The sequence below is a fragment of the Amphibalanus amphitrite genome, unplaced genomic scaffold (genome assembly GCF_019059575.1).
Source record: "Amphibalanus amphitrite isolate SeventyFive unplaced genomic scaffold, NRLGWU_Aamphi_draft 002120F_arrow, whole genome shotgun sequence".
NCBI classification, from domain to species: Eukaryota; Metazoa; Arthropoda; class Thecostraca; order Balanomorpha; family Balanidae; genus Amphibalanus; species Amphibalanus amphitrite.
This window is the reverse complement of record NW_024883613.1, coordinates 40,387-58,325: the sequence shown is the minus strand read 5'-3', so window position 1 is coordinate 58,325 and position 17,939 is coordinate 40,387. Positions and strand designations below refer to the sequence as shown.

The 17,939-nt window shown below is 47.8% G+C and overlaps 1 protein-coding gene across 2 annotated transcripts; it reads right to left on the bottom strand.

Moving 5' to 3' along the window:
• Positions 1 to 282: 282 nt before the first annotated feature.
• Positions 283 to 13,672, bottom strand: LOC122376382. 2 transcript variants are annotated; one of them, XM_043356213.1, is made up of 3 exons: positions 8,876 to 9,016; positions 1,600 to 1,794; positions 283 to 1,065 (listed from the first exon to the last, which is right to left on the bottom strand). In XM_043356213.1, the coding sequence occupies exons 1-3, from the start codon at positions 8,930 to 8,932 to the stop codon at positions 877 to 879; spliced, it is 441 nt and encodes a 146-aa protein (XP_043212148.1). In that variant the 5' UTR covers positions 8,933 to 9,016; the 3' UTR covers positions 283 to 876. The 2 variants fall into 2 exon arrangements, with proteins under 2 accessions (XP_043212148.1, XP_043212149.1); XM_043356214.1 differs by lacking the exon at positions 8,876 to 9,016 and adding an exon at positions 13,558 to 13,672 and having other exon boundaries at positions 732 to 1,065.
• Between the last annotated feature and the right edge of the window lie 4,267 nt (positions 13,673 to 17,939).

Here is a 17,939-nt window from a genome sequence, read left to right as displayed (position 1 = left end):
TTGGCTTCCAGGTTTGATTCCTAACATCTGTCCATAGGCGGCGGAACAGGGGGGGGGGGGTGGCACCAGGGTACAGTGCCCCCCATAGATTTTGGCATTTTAACATAAGTCCTACTGGCGTTGCATGGAAAGAATGGGACCAAAATGAAAATCTGCAGTGCCCCGCTGCCACTGCATCTGTCTGTACTGTTTGTTCATTGAATTAAAGTGGCTGTAGCTTGTTGATTAGATTGTCATCAGTGCTGTCATGAAAAAGTTACAATTGGTCACAAAAAGTAGCAATGTGCATGTTCTTGGTTTATTTTAAATGTACAAATGTTGTTGATTTAAATTCAAATTTAATGATGATACCTAATGATTACAACTGGTCTTAACCATGTCCACAAGTGACAATTCTCAATTGTATTGCACTGTAAGGTGTACAATTATGTAGGATAAGGGTTTCATTGGCTACATGTTGTCGTGAGATCCATACAGATCATAGGTCCTCCACAAATTTTGCCCGCTGGATCCACAGAGATCATAGATCCGACCCCTAAATTTTGTCGAGAGATCCATTCGGATCATAGATCCAACCCCTGAATTTTGTCGAGAGATCCACTCGGATCATAGATCCAACCCCTCTATTTTGTCGAGAGATCCACTGAGATCATAGATCCAGCTCTCGGATCCATGCACATGTCTGGTCTCAAGGGGTCTGGCGTTAACAGTATGTATCTCCGCGGCTGCCTCAGATATCGGACTCTGAATGTCCACTGTCCAGTGTTATAATAGATGTCATCGCCAACGCAGGTGTCGCCCCAAGCGTAGTACAGGTGGCGCCACATTCACCGAGAAGCCTCCCATCACTCCGACCTCTGGGCTCGATTAGCGCATTTAGGCACGCTTCAGACGGAAAGCGACGAAGGCGTCCACCAGGTAGATGATAGCGTTGATGATTGCCAGCGAGCCCATGGCCAGGCCGGCATCGCGCGTGTCTCCCTTGCCGGCATCGTGGTAGGTCTCCACGGCCATGGCGCCAGCCGAGATCATCATGATGAAGCCGACAATGTTGTACAGAGTCTCCTGTGAAGTAAAACCACCGTCATTATACGTCCTCCCCATCCTCAGGACCAAACCAGCCGCATCCTTCCTCACGCTCCCTCTCCGGACTGGCGGTCACCCCACCTGACAACCGGAGGTTGAGGTCGGGTCCACACCACGACCCGTAAACCCTCTCCCGGGTAACCGTTTGGGGGGCTGACTGTCCGTACGGGGCAATCCGGTCCCATCGGGACGGTCTTGCCTCCGCGGCTCACTGTCGGTGTCCCATACAGCCCAATGTCTACTTCCTACCCCATCATCCCGTAGCTCTGCAATGGCCAATGCAATGCAATGGCCGAAAGAGCTCGCTTCTATAAAACAAAAGCAAAAACCACCGTTAAGTAAAATGGCGGCTGATTTTCGTTGAACACATTAGGAATGACCTTATATCATTATCAAAGTAGCATCACTTTGCTAGTCCGTATCTAACAGAGCTCGCATCTAACCCGATTCATCTCGCATCTCCTATAATTCGACGGAAAACATGGCGATCTTCTTCCCACTTCGCATACCCACCAGGAACGACTTTTCGATGGCGATCTCTCCGGCGACGAGCGCGATGAGCAGCGGGGCGGTGACGAGCACCATGCCGCCGCAGGCGATCACGCCGACCAGGTTGCGGTCGATGAGGTTGCCCTCGACCACCCAGCCGCCGGTGCCGAACTGGAGACCGTACTGGCGGATCAGCCCCAGGCACGTGAGGCAGATGGCCTGTGGAAGAGACGGGAGAGAGGCGGTGGTTAGGCATGGAGAACTGAACTGACTGATCACAGGTGCATCGAGAGGCTACGGGATCGATAATACACTTTGGGTCTAGCTAGACAAAAAGTAACAAATATCTAACCACGTGGAGCAGCGTGTAGGATTGTTTTATAACCCTCGCCCTGGCAGGGGTGTTGATGCAACCCCCCCCCCCCCCCCCCCCAAGGTTTTTCAAAGATAGCGCAATAGCCAAATTTGGTACAGCCTATGGGGTAACTTTTTTACATATGACCTGAAAATTTCAGGTCCGGGTGACCTTGGGTCAGGTCACCAGTTCAGAAAAACCGGTACAAGGTCATGGTCAAATTTCCATTTTCTTTGTGCACCTGTCCAACTCACAGTTTTGGACTGATTTCCTTCAAACTTTCAGGATGTGCTAAGTTCGCCGAGTTGTATAACATATAGTTCCTTTTTTATGTCACTGACCTGAGGTCAGTTAGAGGTCATTACGTCGTAATGTTAAGCCTATGGGAAAATATTCAATTCGGAAAATACTGGAGATATCCGCTTCGTTCTATCACTTTTGTGCTTTGAAACCACAGTACTTAACAGCATGCCATTTGGTGGTTCTTTATTTGGTGTACTGATCCATGGGTCAGGTCAAATGAGGTCAACTGAGGTCAAATGACGTTTTTGCCAATAACTTGGCACACAATGACGCTAGAGCTTAAAAATGGTGTCATTGTGCTCCTGTTGATCAGCTGAATCGAATGATATGTGATATGCTGCAATTTGGTTAATTTTAACTTAATTAATAAATTAAAGTTTACTTAAAGGGACACTCCCACCTTAACATTAGTTTTGAGTTGAGATAGCCAAATTGGTGGCCATGGCCTGCAAATACCTGTTTGGGCACTCACAACATCGACAAATGCTTTAATTCGGAGATATGGAATTTCAAACTTGCAGTTTTCGGATTCTAAGGGGCTAGTGCATTGGTATGCCCCCTTAGAATTTGTGACGTCAGCGGAGATCTAACGATTTTTAAATCTTTTACTTAAACGTTTGGTAGCACGCGGTGGCATATGCTGCTTTGCGCGCAACAAATGCCGCACTTTCAAATAAAGTCGCTAGGAACAGCGGAGATCCCAAAAAGTAAACAAAAGTAAAAGTCTAATATCTTGAAAACCGGTGAATATTTTTCGATGAAATTTGGTAGATATTCGTTTTCGCTCTTTCTGAACCGAGCGACATCACTTTCGTGCCAATTCATTAACTTTTTTGAAGGTGGGAGGGTCCCTTTAATAATTAAGAAAATTTTAAGTACACTTAAGCAAGCAAAAAAGTATATCATTCGACGCGCCTTGACGTGCTTAGTTCACTGGTGCTTTTTTTACTCTATCGTAATTACGTCAAAAGTTATAAGCGAAAAACTTTTGACCTGTTTTTAGCGAAATTTTTACATTTATACCCCCTAAAACCCCCTAAATATTGACTTAGAGCAACCAAATTTGCACAGGGGCGAGAACTCCAGGAGGCCCACCTACCTACCAAATTTGGTGTTTCTAGGTGCCATAGCAGCCAATCGCGAGGGGGGTTGCATCAACCCCCCCCCCCCTGCCAGGCCGTGTTATGAAAAATGCCCTGCCAGGGCGAGGGTTAGGCATACATGCCATCGTCCGACGTTTGTATGTACTGATGTTTGCCATGAAAGTGTTTTGAAGCACTGTATCTGCTCGGTTGCGATTTTCATCGGAGTAAAAAGCATTAATTGCATCAATGTCCAGTAATCAAGAAGGTTTTATTTCCGCTTTCATGATTGAGTTAGTAACGCTCTCCGATCAAATCAAAGTGTGCTCTTTTAAATCCAAATAAACTTGTCCCTTTTGTTATCATACAGCCAATCGTGAAATAAAATAGAACGATCAATACACTCGCAGAAAAGCATTCATATCAGTGTACACGAATCATTTGTAGAGACCTATGATGTAAAGCTGATTAATCTGATAACGTCCAAAGCATCGTGCCGCCCGTGGAAATGTCGTGCGTTATGGATTAGCCGTGCGGGGCGCGGGGACACCGGAAGAGCGTTTGACAGCCGGGGAAGGTCGGAGGGGGTGGGGGCGGGGTCACTGGTCAGCCAGATCGTGTGACTGGGCGTGGCCCGGTCGATGTGACCGGTCGCCGTAAGGCTCCTGATTGGTCCCCGGCCCATCTCGGACCAGGGGTGTCGTTTCAAAGCGACGGGCGACTGCGCGGCGCTCCGGCTATACGACTGAAGTCGTCACGGGTCGGCCAGTGGAGTCGTTAAACTGAGCTCGGTCCCTCCCAGGCGGTTCAGTACCAGGACTGCAGGCGGCCCGTGGTGAAATATGGGTCACGTTGCAAGGATGATTGTTGAGCGGAGTGGCTCGAGCGACGCTCAGGTTTTGGAGTGTCTTGGCCATGGTCCTCGCAGATTAGAGGTTTCATTAGATTGTTATCGGTTATCATGATATCGGCTTCATGTAGCTTGAGGTAATGAGCGTCGCACCGGCTGCTATGCAAGCCGTTGTATATGTATAGACAACATGTCAACATTGTCAAACTGTGTCATTATGCGTCAACTAACAAGTGCATGTTATGTAGCCCGTTTAAAGCGAGCCACAACATGGCGTGAGTCGGCTACGGCACACCACCGCAGTAGACTCGAACACCTAAGGAGCAGCAGCAACAGGTCATACCGTGACCCGACCTCGCCCGACGCCCATCAACAGGCAGAGGGCGTGCAGGGAGGTCAGTGCTACTAACTGCCACCCACGTGTCGTCAAGGGACCGATCGAGAGGCGTCGGGCGGCCACCTGCCTCAGGAACGTTATCGGTCGGATAACCGCCAGCTATCTCCCCTCACTTTCCTCTCTCACGTGCTAGTATCAGCTCAAGCACGGCGTGGTAAGCCTTGGGTCAACATCAATGCGTATGACCAGGTGCCCTATATCTGCCGCATTGTCGCCCAGTCGACGCCATGGCAGAGTGGACATGGGACTCGTTCTGTGTGAAATTTCCCAGGGACTACATCCAATCAACAGAAACATTAAAACATGTTATGAAATGATGGGCACTAGGTATATGAGCTTTGAATAATTGGGGGATCACAATTATTATTGGTATTTATCCTAAAATTAAAGCTTGCGGCTGATTTATTATCTTATAAAAGGACCATTATCGCCGACGACGACAGGCATGCTAGATAGATAAGTCGCCAAACAATGAGCAATAAACAGTCCGATATATAAAATGAACTTTACCGTTATCCAGCGCCTGCTGGACTTCGAACAAGCGAGCCGAAGAAGACAACAAAGGTACCAATTTTACAAGCGAACCATTATCAGGAGAAGGCGGGTGAATTAGCATCCAGGGGGACAGGATGGGCATCCGTTTTTCGCATGCAGATCCGGTGAATAGCGTGAGGCACGCGACCAATGTCGGAGCTCGAAGGGGTTGAAAGGCCTTGATTTAGCACGGTCTATACTCACGAATTTATAATAGTATCTGTAATTATTCACCACGATACATGATTGCTAGAGTGACCGTTTGCGATGGCAGCGGAATCTGTGTGAATAATGGACTGCTAAACCGAATAATGAAGCAGTTCGGCAGGCCAACGGGACTTCCAAGGCTTTAAATTATAAATCGCGACGCATGGCTGCATAAGCAAATCATAAGTAAGCTACAACCTGCAGGTGTTCTACTTCCCTTGAGAACCGTGCCACGGTGCCTGCAGCTTCCTCAGTCAGTGGACACTCGACCTCCATGTTCGATGACCGTACAAGTTGCCTCTGTCCGGAGTCCGGACATCAAAAACTCCACACTTGCAGTGAGTATGCAGGCAGCCCCTGGACAATTACGCCTTTGTGTAAAAATGCCCATCGTCTTAACACTCATAGATCTCTCAAGTCATCAAAACGGAGTTATCGCAGTCGGCCGTTGCGGACCAACCGATCGGCTTCGCTCGCTTCAGCCAGTCACTCCAGTCACTATGTAACTTTTAATCCGAAACACTTGAAAAAAGAGGTCTGGCGTTAGTCCCAAAGAGCCGATGCCTTCCGGTTCAGGTCTTTCTACTTCAAAAACGACCGTCGGAAGTGACCATTACGCCGGGCGGAGGGGGCGGGGGCGAATGACGGTTCGGGCGGGGGCGGGGGCGGCGGTAGCGTGCCGGCGCGCCCTGTGGTTCCGAGTCGTTTGAGCCCGCCGCCTGCTCCGGAGGGGAGGAGGCGCGTCACGCACCCGCCGGAGGTCGTGCCAGCTCGGTAGCGCGCCGGCCGACCGCCGCGCCGATGTCGACACCGATACGATTCCCGGAGTCCAGAACGCTGACCACATGGGCAGAGTTTTCGGGGAACCGCCGCGCTGGTATTGATTTTCGGGTCGCGCTGGCGATGCAGCCTGTCCGGTGGTGCGATAAATGCGAGTTCAACAGGTCTGTTGGGTTCTGGTATTGAACTGGACTGGTCACTGCGTTGACCTCATTTCTGTATCGGCGAAGCTACTTAGCGCATCTCTGTTCGTCATCCGAATGTCAAGCAATCCTTAATCGATCATAACAAGCAAATGGACAGATGTTAATCCTTTAACCAGAACATCATCTTATATCTAATTCTGAAAACGAAATATTCACCTCCTCCTCCCCTAATCCGAAACAATGAACGAGCGTTCACAAAAACGAATTCGAACATGGAACAAAGCGCCTGGCGCCTCCCTCGGCCGGGGGCGTTGACCTGGTCCACCGCTCACCGGCACCGGTATCCGGTCATTAACGGCGGGTCCAACAGCTACCGTCGCATGGAGGAACGGGCTGCGTTCAGAAGTCGGCTACGCATGGTACGCACCGCCTACAGCGGAACTGCGGTTGGCCATAGGGGACCGGTTGGAAACCGAGTCGTTTGAGTGTCTCTGCCCGCAGCGCAACCGTCTTCAGCGGGCCGCGCGAGCGTCAGATCGTCGATCTAACGTCGCCACCAGTCGCGACGCTAACGGAGCGTCGCGTGGTACCGGAGTCACGGTCGGACAACCGGTCCGTCTCCACGGTCGGCCGATGCGCCGCCCCGTCCGCCGGCGGAACACGCTCGGGTCGGTCCGCGCGGGCGGAACTGGGCTCCACGGTCCACTTGTTCCCTGGCGCCGGTGGACCGCAGGTGCGTCGCCGTACGGCTGACTCGCAGCCAGTGTGACGCTATGATGGAAGGCTATGAGTTATTGCTGCAGGTTTAAGCTACAGGTGGAACGCTACAAACGACATGTCATGAGCGACACGCTATGGGTGACGGTCTACAGGCCGAACGGTGCGAGCGGGCGTTTTGAGATAAGCGTTACGATTACCGATGAAAGCTACGAATGGGACGTTATGTGTCTCACTACCGCTGCGCCGTGTCACTTCAGTTCAACACCTGGATGCCAGCGTGGCAGCGTGGGACTACTATAAATTCACCTGTCTATTTCAGTGTGAACCCGTGCGACCGTTTGAGCTACCACTGTGAGGAGGGGTGATTGTTCACAGGGTGGCAGGGCGGACTCCGGGGACGCCGTCCCTCGGTTTGGAACCGAATGGCCGGTGGAATGTATTGAAATGGAGAGTAGGGCAGACTAAAGACGGGTGTGTGAAATTCCAAAGCTGATGGACCATTGTAAGAGAAACGGTCACAATGAAACAAATCTGGACCATGAATTAATGAATTGGGACGAAAGTATGAGACCAAGGTATAGATAAAAAAGAGAACATATTACAGAAAAAGGACCGTTAAACGTAAAAAATACCGTAGAAAAGTAAAGGCATCGGAAACTGTCAATGATTCGTGTTTGGGAAAGACCAAGCAGCGAGGCCCGGGGGCAGCTCCACCTTTGAAAAGCGCCGCTTTCACTCGCCGCTGACGCCTCGCTAACCGCCGCCCTCCCATGACATCCGCCGCTCAGCGGAAATGACCTGTGACGTCACACTGCACCCCCGGGCAGAGAGATTCGGCGCGGCGTGGCTAGTGCGTGAGTGACGTCACCCATCATACGGTCACGCTGCGGCGGTGATGCATGCCCGCTGGCGAGAACAAAGCCGGCTTTCTCTTTTGATGCGTTATCTACGACCTACCCCAACAGCTCGGCGCTTGCTGGACACCTGTTTAACAAGGATACCACGCTGCTGAGAAGCCGTATCGAGGCTGTTCCGTGCCTCGTGATTCGGTTCGGCCTACATACAGCGGAGGCCAGCCCCGAGCTTGGATCACACCAGCACTGTTCTGAGGGCTCGCGCCAGCCGGCGAGCGGTCCGTTCCCAGAAGAAACGGACCGCTAGCGTGCGCGTGAACTTGGCCGTCCAATCTCGATCTCTCCACCCACTCGCACAGTTCCGTCAACAGCGGGCGATAGCCGCTATCAGTAGAGGGAGGGATTGAGGGGCTACCGGACGGGCTACAAGACCTAAGGAATGGTGCCGCGAGGGATTATCGGCGGGCACGAGAGCTAAATTGCACACGCGACAATCCTATCTCGGGTGGCAATAATGTGTCGGGCGAATGTAACGAGCTCGTGCTAATACTATACGAATGGTCGCATTTCCTGTGGAAAGAGCGGTGCACTGCAGGGTCCGAATAAGCATCAGGACTGTACGTAAAAGGTAAATTATGTGAAGCTAATTGACCATCGTTACTTTAGTAGGTAAACATCCATGTGTAATACATTGCCTTCATTGTCATATGGTGTGACTAAGTTCGCTGATAAAATTTCTGCACTTTGCAGCCTTCTAGTGCGAATAAATGAAGCTGGCACAATAATCAGGTCGGTCGACTTCCTCGACAAAGAAACAAAGCAAGTCTTAGCGTCGGATGAATAAACAGACAATAAAAAACGCATGGGACACCGGCTTTGTTGATCTCTAGAAACATACCTTTATCTCATGGAAAATCGCATGCTTAGAAAGATGCTTCTGTTATTATCGAAGTCAAACTGAATCTTTAAAAAAAAGCTTGAAACCAAATCAGTCAAATTTCCCGGCAAGTTATATTAAAAGAGCGTTTATCGGCCGAGGCCCGTCCAAGTTCGATCTTTGATCTCCACTTACGATTTGCACCAGCTTCAGAAGGCCCGAGGGCCGGCACAGGACCTGCAGGTTGGCCATGGCTAGATGTGGAGGGTCGGTCGCACTCGACGAGGTACGGAAGCGTTGTGGGCGGCGGCCCCGTCTTGGCCCCGTCCCACGCTACGGTGCGCTTGCGCTGCGCGTGGTGATGGCCAGCGCCTCTGGCGGCAGCTGTGCGAACTACGGCTATTTTGACGAGAAGGGCGGCCCCGCCCACAGCTCAAACTTGGGTTCACCGAGCCGGTACCGGACAGACTGGGAACGATGTGGAAACGAGGGTAGAAAAGCTTAGGAAGGAAGTGGTCGAAATGATGAAGCTATATGGTGAGGTGGTAGGTGGTAAGTGCAGCTGTGCGCAAGTCATTTTTTTTCTTTGAGAAGTTCCTTTTAGGTAATCACCTGCATCGTTCATTAATCTTTTTTTTCTTGTAAACAAATGGCAACATATGGGCCAGTCTGTCCATTGTCTGGTGAGTGCGGACCCTGTTGGTCAAACCCGGACCTACTAGAACGAATTTCGACCAGAACGAGTCGCTGCACACCGACAATAGCCCGAGAATGTGGAGCGTGAGCCCGCGAGTACACCAGTTCTCACCTAATTCTCGCCAGCGTGCCCCGTTCGATGTGCAAAAAGTCGGACCGGTTCGTGGCTCGGGCTAATAAACGGCAAGAAACCAATGCTTGCTCCGGTTAGATTGTTGTGCTTCATGGTTTATAGTGATAAAATTTAAAGGTTTCGAGATGGTTAGATACCTATAAGAAGGCTTATGATAGAGAACGAGCTAAACGTCTTCGAAATTTGAATTAGTTGCTGTTGAATGTTTCACGTTCTGGAATCTGGATTTTTCGTTTCGGGCCGTCAGGAAAAAATAGGTGGACGTCGACGGAGTCAAAATTGCTACTGGAAATTATATTAATTAAAAAAAACGTTACTTTATATAATCAGGACGTTCAGGAATGCCACAAACACAATTTAAGAGGTGTGGTAAGAAACGTTAATAAATCGGATTATCCGACCCAACAACAGTCTTATAATCCTTGCTTACATCCTCTCATCAAGCTGCACGATCCGCCGCACGCTCATAAACATGCGCAATTGCGCCTATGAACTCGAAAACATCTGAGTCACCCAGCTCGAGGACCTAATGCAGAACGGGCTGCTGGTCACTCACGCTCCACCAGATTGGCGCCGTCTATCGAGGTAAAAACACACCTCTTTGACTCATCTCACGAGCGCGTCGTGACGCCAGTCAACGTCACCATCAAAGGCGTCTTAACGTTTCAAAGCTCTACCGCCGAATTCACACCCATTCAGCCTGCGCCCCTTCAGGACCTTCGCTGTCCGTTTGGCCTTCCATTCGCCCCGTACCCGAACCCCACCATGGTTCCCGCGTGCCCAATTTCTCCCGGGCGGACGCCGACACGCCTCCAGCCACATACCGGCCTGGTGCGTTTGGGTGGCTTTGACCTTGAGTGATTGGCTGAAGGTCACAGGGAGGCTCGCCGAAGGATCCGGTGCTGGTCCATTCGCTATACATCGTGCTGTATCGAAAACGGTCAGCTGCACGCATGCCGCGGCTTACGTGAGGTAAGTACGCGAATTAGCCAAACTGCCTATACGGCTGACATAATTTGATTGGCATTCGATTAGACATTGCATTTTGTCCAGCTTCTGGGGAAAGGATGTTGTTGCGTGTTGAGTGCCGGAAGTTCGGCAACTTTACATGAGACGAACAGATCATGAATGCAAGAATGCAGCCAAATCGCAAATTAACGCATCATACGGATGCATTCAGCATTATTTTCGTAAAAGCAGTTGTTGCAAAAAAAGAAAAGAATGACTTAATGCACCCAGTGTCCATTAACTTGACATTAAAGTGCTCAGTCTTCTAATACCTACATACTACGCAGTTCTCATACAGAGCGTCGCGTAAGCACTTATTCCATGTTTTCCTACTCGTTACGTTGCATTCCACGCTATTCACGTCAGAACCGAACCGGAAATGGTAGCGATCCAGGCGGAAAACCTGCCACTACCGCTCGGTCACGGAGGTAGAATGGTGCGGAAATTGGCGCTCGCAGCAGTAAGCAGTTGAACTTGAACCGATATCGGTGCTCACTCCCACGCTGTTCAATGGCGGCAATAAACGCGATGAAGGGATGATGTCATGCATCCTGTATCGTATAGCGTGGGTTGGATTATAATCAGTTGCCGCCGAAGCGTATTTTTCTTAGTTTGTGCAGTACGTTGAACTTACGCTGTTTTTGCACTGTGCGTCTGCAGGCTGTCGATGTTTTTAACCCTCGCACGACCAGGCCATTTCTCATAACACGAACGACCAGGGGGGGGGTTGTTACGACCCCCCCCCCTGGCGTTTCGAAACGGAAGGTGGTAGAGCTTAGCGGAAAAAACCAACGGATTGCTCTCAACGAGATCTCGCGATTGGTGGTATATTTTTTGGTCCTAGGTCAACATTTGACCTACTTATGACCGGTCAAAGGTCAAATTTTCCGAAAAATAGACTTTTTTCAACTTTCCGCGGCGATTGCGGCAAAACGGTGGGAGATATCGACTTGAAACCTTCACTATCGTGTTCCTTGATCAATTCTCTATCGTTTGGTATGTATTTCGTTTCCCTAGCTCTAAAAATGGCGCGTTGGGAGCGCCGGAAGTCGGCAAGGTCACAGTCGGCGGCAGAAATTCGAAAAATCAAAATTTAAATTTTTGAAATCTGATTGTATTTTTGGATTTCGGAGGTCCATTTGCTCCCTATAGAAGCTAATATTGCTGCATATTCCCATTGAGGTGACAAGAATTAGCAAAATAGTGGTTCGGGCGCTTTTCAAAAATAGTACCGGACGCTGTTCCTCTTGTGACGTCATAGCTCCGTGACCTGACCTGACCCGGTCAAGTTTCTTGCACCACACGATGGCCAATACTTGCCCCAACATGCATGGGAAGTTTCATGACGATCCATCAAACAATGTGGATAGCATCAGCAGAAAACCTCGGGACTCGGTACACACTTCGTGAAAATCCGGCCGGAGGCTGTACCTCTTATGACGTCATAACTCCGTGACCTGACATGACCCGATCAATTTTTTTTCGGCAAAAGATGCGCAAAGGTTGCCCCAGAGGGTATGGAAAATTTCAGCCCGCTACGACAAGCCGTTTAGCGTGCACTTCGAAAAAACCTCAGGGGGGGGGTTGATACAACCCCCCCCCCTAGGCGTTCTAGGGTTAAAGGCTGCAGTTTGCACAATACCGGACAGGCGTCCACAAACGGACTGAGCAAGTCGCAGACTAGGCGCTCTGAAATCTCGCTGCCTTCAAGGCCAAACTCTGATATGTGATGCCTGGTATGTCTGGTATTAGTGCGTGCTATTATCGCCGGATGTTTTCTTAGTTCCTACAATTGAACTTCACAGCGGGATAGGCTCTTATGACCTGAGATGTAAATTTCAAACGGTGCATAAGGAGGAGAGAGTATATAGTGTTGCAGAATCTCAATATGCAATTATCGAGTAAAGACGAAACAAGCCTACCTACAGCAATGCCCAAATCATCGACAATTATTCTGAATGACTTTTCATAATTTGCTGGCCTACCTAACAATGCCCTGTCGAAATATAAATGCTAAAATAGGCAGTTTTTGCCATATCAAAACAAGCAGTGCTGCGTTAAAGGAAATAGTTCACTTTTAACATGGGGTTTTGAGCTGGAATAGCAGTTTCGTAGCTTGAGCTGAGACTAGCACAAATCAGGAGCTTTTACGGCTCAACGATCACCCTAGACGAAGAAATTCCATTTCTCGTTCCGAAAAGAGTGCCTTGTAGAGGAATGCGTGCCTTGCACAGGAATGCAGCCACGTCATCGTCAGCCAATCAGCGTGCTGCTTACAGCCAATGCAGTATTCGTAGGTTTGAGCTACGCAATATGATTGGTCAATGCGTAATAAGCTTCCGCGTCAAACATTATTTTACATAGAATATAGTTCGCCCTATATTAAAATAAAGAAAATAATTGTTTTTACAAAAAGGTTTTATTTTATTTCATGATTATTTTGAGCATAAAAAATCATAAATCAATAGCAAAATACTGATTTCAGGAAAGTGGACTGTTTCCTTTAAAAGAATGAATAAATTCATCATCTAAAGTAATGTGCCTAAGCGACGATTAAATGACATCGCCAACCGTTAAACTATTGGTGAGAATTTACGAAGTTAAAACTATGAAAGGGAGGTGAAAATGGTTTGAAAATAGGGACGCATCAGAAAAAAAATCAAGTACTTTTAAAATAGAATAAAAACAAAAAGGGTGTGCAGTGTGCACTGTGCATAAATACTAGATAAGTAATGTTTAAGCCAAAGCACAACCAAAACAATCCTAAATTTCCCCATGCTATATTGCCCGTGTCTCTGATGCCATCCCATGTAACGTTGCTACTTGCTATGAATATGAATATATAGAAGTGTGAAACATGTCATCATAAAGGCGCAATTTCCTGCTTATATCTGCCAGAGAAAAGGGTAAAAGCTCACCCAGTCTGGTTTTATACCTATACGTAAAGAACAACTTATAACGGAATGAAGCTAGAAGTTTCACTCTAGTTAACCGGATTAACTTGTCACCATCCCCCCATTGCTTCCCTCCGTGTACTCACGATCTGAATCAGCTTCAGGAATCCCGAGGGCCGGATGAGATCGGTGAGACCCATGGCTGAGTTGTGTAGTCGACTGAGAGCGTTCGTAAGACGGGACCGGTCGTGACGAGGCCTGAGCGTGGACTGACCGGCTCAGAGGAAGGACTCGAGTCGCCGGTTCGGTCGGTTCCGCACCGCGTGGTGACGCCCACCTGAATCGGCCGCGCGGAACGCCCCCCCCCCCCCTCCCTACCCCCTCGGCGTCCGTGAGTTGTCCGAGACGGGGGGAGGGGGGGTCTGTGCAGTGTGTCATAGACTCACTGGACTAGGGACTGAGTGAATTATAGGGGCATTGAGCCATTGAGAAAACGGTTTGGAAGATTGTTTATTAACCCGCGCCCCGCTGGGGGGGGGGCAGAATCTGCCCCCCTCCCGTTTCTCGCCAATAACTTCTAAACGCGTTATGCCAGCGATGTCAAACTTTCAGTACCTTATCATACATCAATTTGACACGTTCCCTGAAAATTGGAGCGAAATCCTTTGGAAAACTTGTGAGAAAATGACGATTTAGTGACGTCATGTTCGCCATTTTCGCCTCAAAAACGGCAAAATTTCAAACGCCGCTAACATCTTCATTTTTAAAGGAATCAAGACGTAACATAAAGGTTACACGTGATTCTAGTTTGTCTATCAAATGGCTATCTCGGATTTTTGAAAATTTGGATTTTGACCCAATTTTTTTCTTTAAAAACTGACTTTTTTGGGAAAATAATTATAAAATCGAAAATTTTGAGTGTATCGAAAAAAACGAAATATATATCAGAGATGTGGTTTATGTGCACCTACATACCAATTTTCAGAAGAATCCGTTCAAAAATGTGGGAGTTATTCAAAATTTTATGACGTCACGTCACGACACACAACATTTTCGAAAAATGATTTTTTGGAAGTTCTAGACCTCGTACGGAAACAAAAATAGCACCATTCGATTTGCCGTGAAAAACTACATCAGATAGACACCTTTTTAGGCCTTAACAACCAATTTTAAAATTTGACCTCACTTGACCTGTTTTTGACCTAACCTCTACCTGAAATTCGTCCAGAGGTGGTCCATATCACTTATTGAGTGTGCCTATTGAATTCTATGAATAAAATGACCCATAAAACATGTGTCGCACATGCCCTTTTCTATATTTTGTTTTTGGTGACCTGACCTGACCTGACCTGACCTTGACCTTGACCTTTGAATGATATTGTATGCAACGAATATTGCCTTGGTAGCCTAAGAACACGTTTTGGGCAATCAGTCTCAGTCCATTCTTCGGCAACTACGGTGCAAGGCCGATAATGTAGAAACTTGCATTTTGTACCATTGACCTGACCTTGACCTGACCTTTGACCTACGTAAGCAAAAAAATTGGGCTCTTAAGATCCGCCTTGTTGAGAGCTTTCGATTGCCGTTTTCCCCGTCTTTCTACGACCATCGGTTCGGAAGTTAGACAGGGGGGGCAGAATCTGCCCCCCCCCCCCCAGCAGGGCGCGTATGGCTGAATAGCCCAGCGGGGCGCGGGTTAATCTATCCAGATTTCAGGCTGAATAAACCATTACATAGGCGCACGAATATATGTTGGATTGGTGCTGAAATTAAAGTTTTTATTCAACTTTCGTGGTAAACTTTTTTCGGGACACCCTGTATTATCTACCTCACCTTCTGATAATGCATGCATATGGAGATAGCAATATCTTTGTCCGATACTGTTCGTTCATTGGGTCGAGCAGATAAGATATCCCGCGCCCTGGTGGGGTCTGTTTATAACGCGACCTGGTGGGGGGGGGGGCTATTTTTGCCCCCCTCGTATCTCCGAAACTACTGGACGGATCCGCAAAATTCAAACGGCGTTCGATAGCCCTGTCAAATTTGTCTAGGGAAACCAAATTTCATTGACCTCGGGGTCACCGATGACGTCACAGGTCAGGTCAAAGATAAAATGTTTCACCGTTCACGGGGCTTCTAGGGAAAGTGCTTTAACACCGAGTAAAACGCATTTTGTCGAAAATCAGCGATAAGGCGTCAGTTGTCTAGTACATGTGTTGCTATTAGAGATCACTGGTCATACCAGGTCAGGTCACAGGTCAGGTCACCAAAGGTCACCAAGGGTCACTACATGAACCCAACTTTACTAAGGTTGTGCGATGCATGTTTTATGGCCAGTTTTTCATTTCCAACTCAATGGTGTTGGTTATAAGACCATCAGGTACGGTTTAGGTCACTTTCTGGTGGAGGTCAGGTCAAGGTCAGGTCAAAAAAGGTCAAATTTCAAAGTTGGTATTTTTGCATAAAATGGGTATTGATTCGATGCAGCTCGTCACAGGGAGACTAATGGTGGTCTTTGTTTTGCGCTACGGGGTCTAGAATTGCTAAAAATTGAGTTTGAAAATTTGACGTCATCAATTACAGTTTTTTCGCTATAACTTCGCCAACAAAAGAGGTATCAATCTAAAATTTGGTATGTGGATGGATTATGGAAGGCGGTGAGGACTATCACATATATTCCGGTTTTTGCGAAATTCAAATTTTTTTGGATTTTTCGACTATTATATCCAAAAAATCTATTTTTTGATTTTTTGGGGTCAAAATAAAAAAATCAAAAATCAGAGATAACAGTTTTGTAGCCCTGTCAATTCTACAGCTCTTACGTCCTTATCATTTTTCTGTATTTGCAAAGCTATAGGCCTGACAGCTCTTCCCGCGAAACCCTTTTTTGGGTCGAAAACGGCAGAACATGACGTCACTCTGACGTCCTTTCCGGCCAACCTATCATAGCTTTTGGAAAAATTTTTGGTCACAATGTGTACAATTGATGTCCGGGAGGGTACTGAAAGTTTGGTGACGATCGGCGCAGCGGTTCTGGAGATATATCGAAAAGTCTGGAGGGGGGCAAAAAATAGCCCCCCCCCCCTCCACCAGGTCGCGGGATATGATTTATGCTCAAGGCCTGTAAAGCTTGCAAAAATTAGAAAACAAGAACTAAAGGCGCTAAGCTAGGAACGAGCGGCTAAGTCCAAGAGCCCTTCAACGTTTTTATGTAAATTACCACTATTCCTATATTATATAGTCTATATAATTATTTTGACGGCATTCGTCTGAATTGTGTTTACTTATGCAACCATTTACAGCTCTGCTTCATTCCTCGATTTGGGGTTTGCACAACCAGTGTACTCGTGGTAAACATCTGCGCCAGTGCAGCATCGAGGAATGCTGAGAAGACCGTTGAGGCTATGCCTAGCATATACATAAACAGGGCATATACATAAACATGTACGAAATGTGTTTGAAATCCAAGGCAGTGACGCAGCTGAAATCTAGCGGAGAGTGAGACGGTCGAATAGCTAGAGAAAGCCAATAATCCCAGGCTTCAAGCCTATATATGGCCCTTGGTCTGTATGGGTGGAATTAGAAGACAGCTCATGTAGGCATGCTGGGCTCGGTCAAAGCTCTTACTTCAATCAAACATCACTCTTACTTTAAATGTGCGTAACCGTGGCTGATTCAAAACAGCGCAGCAGTCTGAGGATATTTTGAGGTATGTGAACTATGACCACCAAATACCAATCAATGCATTCCTACTTCAATGGAGCGAAAGTTTTGCTGCATAGTAGACTGTACATAGAGACAGTGATGCAGTTTCTTTCCCCATCAGAGGAGGAAATTTAGTGGGATAATGGAATTTGCACTGGCATGAGGTGCAGTTTTCCGGCATGGAGCCGCGTATCAGACTCAGCTGTCGGCGGGTATAGCCGTTGCCCGAGCTATAAGGAATGTGTTGCTGTCAGGGGTCGGTAGTATTCGTTAACACAAAATCAATCATCAGATGGGTTTAAAGATTTGAAATGCTTTATTAGCTCGTCACGTTTGGCCTTAGAATAACAGTTACTGGAGAAAAGCTCGTGTTACAATTATTACCGCTGTTTGCATTAGCTACGTTGTCATGGAATATTTCCCCAACACCTTCCCCAACCACAATGATAAATTAGTTACGGCTATTGAGAAATGGAATTCGTGTAGGTACAGCCTGTTTTCATCATCATCATCACACTATATTGAGTTGACTCCTTTATTTTTTTGCGAGATTGACGCAGCTTTGTGAGATGGCATCGCTTTGTAACCAGTTCATGGACCAATGTCCGCATGGTTCGGGAGACTGCAATAGCGCATAGCAAAATAACACCAGAGGTGCCGGAGCCAAGCTTCACCTGACAATCTAAAATGCGGTCCTTTGAGCCCATTCAGGGAAATTGTGATCGATTGATCCAAATCAAACTGGACTGGATTGATTGGTGCCAATATGATCATTCGTTTCGAGGAACTGGCCTCTGAAGAGCGCTGTCGACCTCGGTACGAG

Excerpts from the sequence above, each read along its gene's own strand:
- LOC122376382 (XM_043356213.1), bottom strand. The coding sequence starts at position 8,932 with ATGGCCAACCTGCAGGTCCTGTGCCGGCCCTCGGGCCTTCTGAAGCTG. Across the intron at positions 1,795-8,875 it reads TTCTGAAGCTGGTGCAAATC|GCCATCTGCCTCACGTGCCT; the intron begins GTAAGTGGAGAT and ends TCTCTTCCACAG. Across the intron at positions 1,066-1,599 it reads CCATCGAAAAGTCGTTCCTG|GAGACTCTGTACAACATTGT; the intron begins GTGGGTATGCGA and ends TTTACTTCACAG.